The following is an 11,287-nucleotide window of genomic DNA, read 5'->3' on the forward strand; positions in this document are numbered from 1 at the left end:
AGGCACTTGTTGTAGTCAGGCTTGGAAAGTTGCTCTGCAGAGGTGCTCAGGATTTTCCTGAGCTGCTGTTTTGCTTTTCCAGTTAATCATTTTATCTGCTCCAAGCCAGTTCCTGCCCCAGCAGAACCACTGGCCTTCAGCCCTTGTGTTGCCAGCCTGTTTTTAGCTTGGCATCACAATGGCACATTTTACAACGACTTTAATTGGCCCTTGATAATCCTCCTTTTGACATCACCCAGAGTGGCTTTATAGATGAACAGAGTGACATTGTAGTGCTGGAATAGTGGCTGTTGGATGATGCCCCAGCTCCAGTGGAGCTGACTGGAAATTGTGTTTGCAGAGAGCAGCTCCTGCCTCGGGAGCGCCCACGCTGACAATGCTGGGTTTGTTCCTGGGTGCTGCTTCTGGGGTCGGGGTCAAAAGGGCTGCTGAGAACGTGTTTGAAACCTCTGTTTGCAGGTACCACAAGCTGGGAACTGGGTTCAATCCCAACACCTTGGACAAACAGAAGGAGAGGCAAAAAGGGCTCCCCAAACAGGTCTTCGAGTCCGACGAAGCTCCGGATGGCAACAGCTACCAGGATGAACAAGTAATGTGCCTTTAAAACCTCGCTGCATAAAACCTAATTTATGGCCCTGCTTTAAAAGTGCAGTCCTTTTGCCATTCTGAGTTGCTTTTTAATTTGTTGGCTCTCAGGATGACCTCAAGCGCCGCTCAATGTCGATCGACGACACTCCCCGGGGCAGCTGGGCCTGCAGCATCTTCGACCTGAAGAACTCCCTGCCCGATGCCCTGCTCCCAAACCTGCTGGACAGAACCCCAAACGAGGAGATTGACCACCACAACGAGGACCAGAGGAAGTCCAGCAGGCATAAGGAGCTGTTTGCACTACACCCAGCACCAGATGAGGTATTTTTTGCATGCACGTGGGTGAGGCTGCAAGGAGTGAAGGGGAATGTGAAAGCTGTCAGTCTGCCACGGATTTAAAGGATTTTAGATCACCTGTGTTTAACATGCATGAGAACTGCAGCTATTTTGTGTTTTTCAGCATGTTGTCTTGCCCATAGATATTACTTTTTGAAGATTGGATTTCCCTTCTGGTTATGCAATGTAGAAACATTAAAAGGATTTAATTTAGCATATTTATAGCTGCTGATGAGTGCACCGTGCTGGGAAGCCTCAGATTAAATTGGTGCTGTGTCTTAGAATAAAAAAGTGATGGATGTGTTTGCCTCCTGATTCTGCTGGTGGTTTTTACAGGGGTTGTGTCTCTAATTCCAGGAGGAGCCCATAGAGAGACTCAGTGTCCCTGAAGTACCCAAAGAACACTTTGGCCAAAGACTCCTGGTGAAGTGTTTGTCCCTGAAGTAAGTACCACCCCAACAGACAGCTGCAGAAATTCAGAATTTAAATCTGTGCCTAACAGCACAGAAAGCTCAAAAAACCTTGATTTCTGGGCTCCAACATAAGTGCACCTGCAATAACTCCACTGCCTTGGGAGGGATATTGCATTGTTTGGTCAGAAGCTTTGAGGTTAATTTTGTAAAGGGTGAGATCTTCAAGACTTCCTGCAGATTAATGAGACAGGAATTATTCACCTCCCTTGGCTTTTCTCCCTGTTGCTTTCCAGCTCTACCTGTTCCATGTCACTGGCACGTGACATGAGGCTCACCACACTCCTCCAGGGCTCTGGACTTGGCCACTCTCTGGTGCTCCCCTCCCTAAGAGGAAATTTGAGATTAAATTTAAAGATTAAAAATGCTTGAGCCTTGAAAACATAAAGACAGCCAAAGATTTGCCAAAGTTTAGGCTCAACAACCTTGACTGTGTCCCTTTAAGAGTGAAGACTTTATATACTTAGTAAGCATTAACTGGAGGAATAGAAACCTGTTAAACAAGTTTAATGAAGTGGAGCTCCTGAATATAGGGTTACCTGCAGCTGGTTCATTGCCTATAACTCTTCTCTAATAACACAAGGTAAAATTTTACTGTTATTCCCTTGGAGAAATAAAGTACAAAACTGATTTTCCACACTGCTGTATTCATCTTCTGTGTCCTCAGTTAGGTCAACCCTTCTTATTAGGGAGCTCCAGTTGCTGCTCATAACTGAGATATATGTGTGGGACATTTCTCCTGCTCGTAGAGTACTCCAGGACCTAATATAGCCATAGAGATGAACTGATTTTGCAGCCTTTTATGAACTGGAACAACATAATATGCAGTAGCAGTGCAGCTTTCCCTCCAAAGCAGGGTGTCTTTAGCATAAATAAGTTAGATGCTGGAAATTAATGTTTTCTGCTCTTTAAGCATCTCTTGCTGACTGTAAATTTATAGCAAATCTGCCCAGCTCCATGTTTGCTTGTGTAGCTGGGAATGTCTGAGCCTGTGCTCAGGGGTGTAATCCAGGATTGTGCCATCTCAGTGGCACAAAACAAGGACATTTTCCCCAGGGAGAGGGCTCAGATGACCTAAGGAGGGTCATTTCCAGGTTAATCTCAGCTTTGTTGCAGAAGTGGAGAAAACACCTGTTTGTCCCTGTTGGAAGAAGGATTCCAGGCTGAGGCTGAGAGCTCTCTGCAAGGGCTGGGTGTGGAGGGACATGGGTTTTGTGGGGAGGCTGTGCAGACAAAAATGGCATTTCAGCCCCTGCTCACAGTGTTGCAGGGACAGGTTTTGAATGTTTTTAAATTCCTTTAACTCCCCTGGTGTTCTAGCAACAAGTTCAGCTCTGTTTGGTGGGTCAGTGTTCCTGCTGGGAGTGTTGGAATTTGCATGAACACTGGGTAACAGTCACTGTGAAATGCTGGCACCTTTCTGAGGGAGCTGTTGGTGTTTTCTGACAACAGTTAAGTGTGGAAAATTGCCAAAATCGATGTCCCTGAGTGTCCAGAGGCAGGAGCCCTCTTTGAGGAAGCTTCTGGGCTGCTTTGCTTGGCTTTCAATGAGTTAAAATGACTTTTAGAAGGTCCAAGGAGCCCTGACATGGTCATGGTGGGAGGGACCAGGGGAGGATGGGGTGGAAATTGGAAAATAAAATCCCTTGGAGCAGGAGCAGCCCTTGGGTTGGCTCAGCTGCTCCTGACATCTCAGTCCCCATCACCCAGGGAGATTTTGGGGACAGGGCTGGTTATTCCTTCTGACAAAATGCAAATCAACTGATTTTGTGTTTCCTTCTTTCAAGATTTGAAATAGAAATCGAGCCCATTTTTGCAAGTTTGGCTTTGTATGATGTTAAAGAAAAAAAGAAGGTAGGTTTTGAATTACCTGAGTGTGACATTTCACTGAAATTGGAAAACAAGAATGGAGGAATTAATTCAAAGCTTGAAGAGGACAGTGACATAGAGGTTGGGAGGCTGATGATGGCATTTCATGAACCATTTTGTGTGTTCTTGGTAAAACAATTGAGGTATCACCACTATCCTGAAAATATTATCTAATATGTGAGTGCCTGAAATCAGAATATATATATATCTGTGTGTGTGTATATATATATTTATATATAGTCCAGTTTTGTCTTTCAAAATCTCTTCCCCAGAGAGAACTTAGGTAACTGAAACCTTTTATTTAGATGAGGTTTTTATGACTTTCTTAGTCTCTTTTTGGTGATTCAGCATGGCATGGGTCCAAGCAACACTTCAATAATGCACGAGAAAGTCACACATGCTGAAATTGCTAAAATCCAAACAAAACTGAGGAGTCTTTTCAAGATCTAAGTTATAGGAAGTGGAAAATACATTTATTCGCCTATTTATGTTCTGTATTTAATATTTAAAGAGTCTCTTAGTTTTCCTTATTCAAGATATTAGCAGTAGTGGAGAGAAAAATGTTAAAAATACGCATTTTGACATTTATCTCTTTAAGACTTGAATTTAATGCATTGAGATTTAAGTTATGTAGATGAGAGTATGTGGAATATTATGTGAACTTTGTTTAATATTTAAATCACATTTCATAAGCCAATTTTATCATCTCATTACTCCTTTTTTTTTTTGCTCTAATGTAGTAAGTTCTTTAGTGACCTCTGGTGTTGGTAACCTGCTCACATCTCTTTTGGCTCTGAAGCTTTGCAGTCAAGGATTTGGTGTTTTAGGGTGGAAAGCTCACTGTCTGCCTTTCAAGGGGTGTTGTTTTTTATTTTTCTATTTTGATATTTTGGTGTTTTCAGTTCAGCTAACAGTGGTAATTCCTAGTCCTCTGTTGGAGCTACACACCTTAGAGGAGCTGGAGGAAATTTTTGAGTAGTTTGTGGTGTTTCCTCCATTTCCTTTCTCACTGTCCTGCCTTGATTTATTCATCAAAAAGAATTTTTTTTTCTTTTCATACATGGTTTGAAACAAGGAGTTTTTAACATTTCTTTAAATATATTAACATTAAACATTTAACATATATTTTAAAACAATTTTAAATTGTTCATGAAGAATTTACAAAAAAAAAAAAAGATATCACCAGTGCTTGAAACTACCCAATTTCTTCCTTAGATTTCAGAGAATTTCTACTTTGATTTAAACTCTGAGCAAATGAAGGGAATGCTTCGGCCTCATGTCCCTCCTGCTGCTATTTCCACCCTGGCCAGATCTGCCATCTTTTCTATCACCTACCCATCCCAAGATGTCTTTCTAGTCATAAAGGTAAGAAATGCCAGGCAAATTGAAATTATTGTTTGGTTTTTATTTAAAATGAAATAGAAATTCTGTTCTCAAAAGTGTGAACAGTGCTGCTTTATTTCAAGTATTCTCACTTAAGTTCCTTTGTAACAACCAGTTCAGTGCACTGAAACTGGAAAGAGCACAAAGGTTTGCTTGATGATATAAATGAGATTTCTGGGGCTTGACCTTGGTTTTCATGTAAAACAATGTGCTGACTCCTTAAATTGACAGATAAATCAGTGATTTAAAAATACCTATTGATCTGAATCTCATTTCAAAAAGGATTCACACCTCTCAGCCAGATTTTCAGATGTATTTTAAGTGCTGAAATTGCTAAGAGTGAGATCCATAACTGAAATAAAATGCAGCATTGGTCACCCCTGGGATAGAGTACACAAAGATAAAAGTCATTCTGGGTTGTCTCCTTTGATTCTGTGAGTGCACAAATGTTGCTCGTTCTGGTGGGTGTTTGAGTCAAGATTTTTGGCTGGACTTTGGATGAAAATCATCCTGTGGTCAAAAGGGGAGTTCAGGACAGATTTTCAGTTCTCAGGGAGTGTGAAAGTTCTGCAGGAAAAGCTTCTTCCACAAGGACTCACCAGGCTGTGAAAGAATTTTTTTGCTTCCTTGTGCTTGTTCAATTTATTAATCCTTGCTGGAAACATGTCCTTATAATGGTTCATTTTCCCTTCTCAGCTGGAAAAAGTTTTACAGCAGGGAGATATTGGGGAGTGTGCAGAGCCTTATATGATTTTTAAGGAATCTGATGCAGCAAAGGTAAGAATTTTGGTAAAAAAATTAAGCATGTTTTCTTTTACCTTGGTAGGTTGATGTTGTTCCTGTCTTTAAAAGGATCAGTTTTTAATTAAGACTCTAATCCCATTCTAAAGGCCAAAAAAGAGCCTTTGAGTCTTGGTGCCTTTTTGGGGTGGAGCAGTTAAAGGTCAGCAGTTTTTGTGGCTGTCAGGGGGGATTTGTGGTTCCCATCAAGCTCAGTCCTCTGTGATTCCCTGTCCCAAAGGATCAGCTGGGTCAGGGGAGAGCAGCCTTTGATGGGAATTTGCAGTAAAAATTTCAACTTTTCCACTGCTTTTGCAGCTTTAACCCCCTCACTTCTGCCTGATTCTAAACCTCAAAAATGGTTCCTAATTTTGTGTGCAGTGGCTTTGAGCCAGGTGGAGACCAAAAGGGGTGAAGGGCAAAGCAGAAGTTCCAGCCCTTCTTGTGATCCCAGCCTCTCCATTTGGCTTTCTCCAAAGCTTGGATGATTTGTTCATTTTAATCAACCTCTTAATACAATATTTCCTCCCTAAAGCTCTAAAAATTGCTCTTTAATATGCAGAGATGTGGAAAAATCCTCTTTTATTCCCCTTTTTCCTTGACAAAATGAGTATGATGCTACTTATTTGAGGGCTTTTTTGAGTTTTCCACACAACTCCAGGTGATCTGAGCACCTGCTGCATAAAATCCCATTAGGAAAGGCCCTTTCAGACTTCACAGGGGAAAATTCAGATTTTCTGGAAGGAACAGTGGGCAGATGAGCTCACAGGGATTTAACAGGAGGGTTAAGAACATAAAGGGCTGCTCTGACTGTCCTCTGGTGGCCTCTTTGGGGAAGCAGAAGTTGCATTTTCCCAACACTTGGTGACCCTGCTCTGCAAGGTGCTGCTGAGAATTTAGAAAAGACACCATCATTCCTCACTGATTTTGCTAAATAAACCTCTGCTCCTCTTCCTCTCCTTTTAACCTCTTGGATTGAATATTTTCTTCCCAGAACAAGGAGAAGTTGGAAAAACTGAAAGGCCAGGCAGAGCAGTTTTGCCAAAGACTGGGGAAGTACCGGATGCCTTTTGCCTGGACAGCCATTCACCTCATGAACATTGTGAGCAGTGCTGGCAGCTTGGAGAGGGATTCCACAGAAGTTGAAGTTGGCACAGGAGGTACAGGATTTGGCATCTGCAGGAGGGAATGTGGGCAAATCCACAGGTTTTGATTCGTGTCCTGTAGCTGCTGTTGCTCCTTTTATGGCTTTCCTCCCCCCATGGTCTGGGGTCATGGTTGAACTGAAACAGAAAAGTCCATGATAACAAATGGATTTATCTTTCAAGGATTTTACAAGCAAACCATCTGTTATATTATTTAAAACCAGGCTTGTGAGACTGAGGGAGCATTAGAGGCTGATGAACATTTTCCAAAGGAGTGGATTAATCTTCGTGAGCCACATAGCTCATCCAAAACTGCTCTTCAGCATCCCCAAAACTGCCAACTTCATCATCTTTCAGAGCAAGGGAAATACATAAATCTCAGCATGATGAAGACTTTTCTAACAGCAGGGAGGCACTGGGGTGAGGTGGCTGGGAGGGGAGCAGGAGTCAGCTGTGCCCCACAGCCTCCCTGTGCCTCCAGAGGGGAATTGCCTGAGCACAGCCACCTCTTCTGTCACCTCATGGCACCACTCCCTCTCCTCCTGTGAAAACAATCCTGATGGCAACAAAAGTAGGCTCTTGGAGTGTACAGTAGTTTCACAATTATAAGCCACACCATTTTCACTAAAATTTTGGTCCGAACCCGAAGTGCGGCTTATAATCAGGTGTGGCTGATATATGGACAAAGAACAAAAAGTTGCTGTTTTAGTTTGGAGGACAGATGTCTGCTGAGAAAGGCAGGAGCTTCTCTTTGAAATGGAGAATGTAAACCCCCTCCCTCCAAATTATTATAATTTTGAAATCAAGGGGCTCTCAGGCAAAGATATGGGAATTAGGAATAACAGTTCTTTACTAGGGAAATTAAAATAGAAATACAGCACTACAAAGAACAAACCCCAAACCCTGACACAGTCAGAGTACAGCCTGACACCCGTCAGGCAGGGTGTTGGCAGCAGTCCCATCCCATGGTGGCTGCATCCTCCTGCAGTGACAGATGTGGCTCAGCTGGAGCAGTGCTCCTGTACAAGGTGCAGTTTCCCTCCGGAGCTCCAGTGGGGATGTGGAGAAATCCAGTTTTCCTCTGGAGTCCAGTGGAGAAGGGGGCTCCCTTAGTGTCCCAAAACCTCTGTTTTTATCTTGGTAAGAAATGTTGGGCTCTTCCCCCTGGCTGGAGCAACTCCCAATGGGATGCAGTAATTTTATCAGTGCCACAGTGGGACTCAATGGCCATGAGCAGAAAATGACTGGCTGGAGGAAGGATGGGGTGTGAAAAGATAAAGAACACTGCCCCAGCTGGTTTATAAACATGGCCATGAACAGGAGATATCCCATGAGATAAAGAACAATGCCCTGCCTGGTTTATAAACCATGGCCATGAACAGGAGATATCCCATGGAGATAAAGAACAATGCCCTGCCTGGTTTCAATGGATGCCCATTAGCAGAATATCTCCCACAGAGATCAGGATCACTGCCCCACCCTCAACAGATGGTGATAGAACAGAAACCTTTTATCACACTGTATTGTAACATGTGGCTTATAATCAGGTCTGGCTTATGCATGGACAAAGAATGAAAAGTTGCTGGCACCTGGAAGTGCGGCTTATACTCAGTGCAATTTATAATCATGAAATTACTGTAGTTTTCCTGCTTTATTTTCTAATTGCTTTTCTTCTCACTGCTGTGTTTGGCAGAACGTAAGGGGTCATGGTCGGAGAGGAGGAATTCCAGCATCGTGGGGAGGCGTTCCCTGGAGAGGACCACGAGTGGGGACGAGGCTTGCAACCTGAGCAGCTTCAGACCAGCCACCCTGACAGTCACCAACTTCTTCAAGCAGGTATCACCTTCAGACAGGTCTCACCAGGGAGTTGTTTTTTGGGCAGAGGGGTTGGATGATGTGAGCTGAGGGATTGATTTGGGATGTGTTTGATTTCTGTTCCCCAGTCACAGGGAGTCTCTGAACAGCACTCAGTGGGTTTGTTCTGTTATGTATTAATTATCATGGAATAACACACTGGGTTGGGTTGGGAGGTTAAAGCCCATCCAGGGACACCTTCCACCATCCCAGCCTGGCCTTGGACACTGCCAGGATCCACAGCTCCTCTGGGAATTCCATTCCAGGCCCTCCCCACCCTCCCAGGGAACCATTTCTCCCTAATATCTAATCTAAACCCACTCTCTTTCAGTTATATATTACATAATATCATCTCATATATTAATTCTGCTAGTAGTGAATCCAATTCCTCACAGTGATTTAAGGTTGGCATCATTTCCCTGGACACTTCCAGGGATCCCTGAGGAAAACAAAGCATTCTGCTTCTGCTGCTGCTTTGAGTGGCAGCTCCTCTTAGCCACAGCTTGGGATTTTCCTCAAGAGTGGAAAACATGATTAAAGGGAGCAGATTTTTAGTTAAGCTTAGCAAAAAGTAAAGAGCTGAAAGTTTTCTAAGATTTGCCTAATGTCACATCTAGTTAAGGAAAAACTGGTCACTAAGTTAGTAATGATTTACAAAGCAAGTACTTGTTTACTTGGTTGAGGTTATTTGTACTTTGAAGCAGCACATTTTATTAAATTTGTCCTTTAACATGAATTTAAGATTTTAAATTTCAGATTCTTTTGTCTTCCTTTTCTCCTCTTAAGCTTAATTAGTTGGACACTACCCATTGTTTTTCTCCTTACATTTGCTTTTCTTTTTTTTAATGTTGTGATTTCTTACCTTTAAAATCAGGTATCTTCTGCTTTTGGGTGGCAGAGTCCCATTTTCTGTAATATTTCCAAAATTAGCAAAACACTGAGCTATTAGAATGGGCACAAGGAAGATTCCTTGCACTTCCTACTTTTCCTGAAAAGTAAGGCTCATCCCAAAGGAGAGGCAGAGGAGGAGGAATGAGGATCACCTCCTGAATGACAGATACCTTTTCAAACTATTACACTTGCTAAAAGATGGGTATTTTTTGGGAAATCTTTTAGCAGCCATTACCAGTTTGGAAAAAGATAATATTGATGGGGAGAGAAAAGGCTTTCAATTAAAAGTTCCTGCAGCTGTCAGGATGATTAATAAGGGATGAAGGAAGGGGAAAGGATGGAGAAATGAAATGTAATTTAACACATTAGTGCTACCACCTTGTTCTGGGAAGGCAGTTTGGTGTCAGAGGTGTGGGATGGGAGGCTTTGTTCACTCCCTGAGGGTTGTTTGGTGTCCTGGTTTGGAGGACAGGTGCATCCCAAGACATTTGGGTAACCCAATGTTGCCCCTGAGCAGGAGGGGGATCGCCTGAGCGATGAGGACCTGTACAAGTTCCTGGCTGACATGAGACGTCCCTCGTCGGTGCTGCGCAGGCTCAGACCCATCACAGGTACCCAGCCAGCCCTTCTGGCCTCCACACTTCAGGATCTTGGCTAGTTCCTGCCCCAGGCACCCCAGAGAAATCCTTGAGGATGATCCCTGCCCAGCAGGGGCACTGGAGGTGTTATGGGGCAGGTTTTTGGCACACTGAGGGTGGTGTCTGTGAGGAGGAGATGCAAACCCCAAAGCTCAAACTCAGGAACCTGGTTCCCACTCTCTACCCCAAAGGAGATCTCTCTCCTGGTTAATGGGAACAGGCTCCACCTCTGTTTGAGAAAGGGGAATAGAAACCCTGGCACACCTCAGTGGAGCTGGTCCCTGACCTGTGCTATTCCTGACAATATTTACTTAACCTGCTCTTAAAACTCTCCAGGGACAGCAATCCTGCTCTTCCTTGGGTCATCTCCCCTGCTCTCTCTGGCCTTGCAGCCAGGTTAGGTTTTAAGAAAACTTTGCAGAATTGTCTTGCTGCAAATGAATCTGAATCTGTGTACCATGGCCTTGGGCAGTGACCACAACCTTCCAAGCACTTCATTGGATCAGTTCACCCAATTCACCTCTGTTTTGTAGCCTGACCAATCTCAGGGTTTTTTAACCTTTCCTCTGGTGGAGTTTTGTTTGTAACAATAGCTGGGCCTCACAGGAGCATAATTTGGGCTGGATTTCCCCAGCTTTCCTATGCAAAAAGCATCTATTCCTTGTTAAGATATATATTTGCTATTGGTTCTTTTTATCTGGTCCCCCAGTTGCCTTAGATATCAGTTGGACCCACTGATACTTGTCAACAAATTTACTCTGACTGTAATTTATCATCTGTTGATTTATTAAATTCATACATAGGATATAAATGAATATATAGGGTATTAACCTGAAGAAACAAAGCAAAATTATGCTTTAAAAAATTTCTATTAATTAATGAATAAAATTCCTTTTTTCTTGCAGCTCAGCTGAAGATAGACATATCTCCAGCTCCAGAGAACCCCCACTACTGCCTGACCCCAGAGCTGCTGCAAGTCAAGCTTTACCCAGACAGCAGAGTCAGACCTACCAGAGAAATCCTGGAGTTCCCTGCCAGGGATGTCTATGTCCCAAACACCACATACAGGTCAGAGTTTTGAAATCCATTTCACTTTTCAGGGCCTGAGACTGCCAAGTGTAGAAATTCCTCCCTTATCAGTGAGGTTGTTGCAAGATTTGGTTTGTGGCCAGAGGCATGGGAAGGGTTCAGGCTGACACAGCAGAAAAGGCTCAGCTGGGGAGGGACAAACAGGTTTGCATCAAACCTGGCTGTGAATAAGAGCATGGGAGAGGTTTCTCCATTTCTCAGAACTCAGGGTGGAATTTGGTTAAATTCTTTTCAGTTTTGTGTA

At 43.3% G+C, this 11,287-nt stretch overlaps 1 protein-coding gene across 23 annotated transcripts in view; it reads left to right on the forward strand.

Annotated features, from left to right (window-relative positions):
* The window catches only part of DOCK7 (dedicator of cytokinesis 7), a 93,803-nt gene that overhangs the window by 23,051 nt on the left and 59,465 nt on the right, over positions 1 to 11,287 (forward strand). For all 23 annotated transcript variants that reach the window (XR_006163025.1, XR_006163027.1, XR_006163026.1 and 20 more), the window contains exons 5-14: positions 460 to 589; positions 697 to 909; positions 1,282 to 1,367; positions 3,182 to 3,248; positions 4,479 to 4,628; positions 5,343 to 5,423; positions 6,421 to 6,586; positions 8,265 to 8,407; positions 9,834 to 9,927; positions 10,860 to 11,022. Coding sequence is in view for 19 of the 23 variants with exons in the window: in XM_033067643.1 (XP_032923534.1) it covers positions 460 to 589; positions 697 to 909; positions 1,282 to 1,367; positions 3,182 to 3,248; positions 4,479 to 4,628; positions 5,343 to 5,423; positions 6,421 to 6,586; positions 8,265 to 8,407; positions 9,834 to 9,927; positions 10,860 to 11,022 (1,293 nt within the window). In the remaining 4 variants the exon portion in view is untranslated. The remainder of the gene's footprint in view (positions 1 to 459; positions 590 to 696; positions 910 to 1,281; positions 1,368 to 3,181; positions 3,249 to 4,478; positions 4,629 to 5,342; positions 5,424 to 6,420; positions 6,587 to 8,264; positions 8,408 to 9,833; positions 9,928 to 10,859; positions 11,023 to 11,287) is intronic.

This window comes from Catharus ustulatus, chromosome 9 (assembly GCF_009819885.2).
Source record: "Catharus ustulatus isolate bCatUst1 chromosome 9, bCatUst1.pri.v2, whole genome shotgun sequence".
In the NCBI taxonomy this organism is placed as follows: domain Eukaryota; kingdom Metazoa; phylum Chordata; class Aves; order Passeriformes; family Turdidae; genus Catharus; species Catharus ustulatus.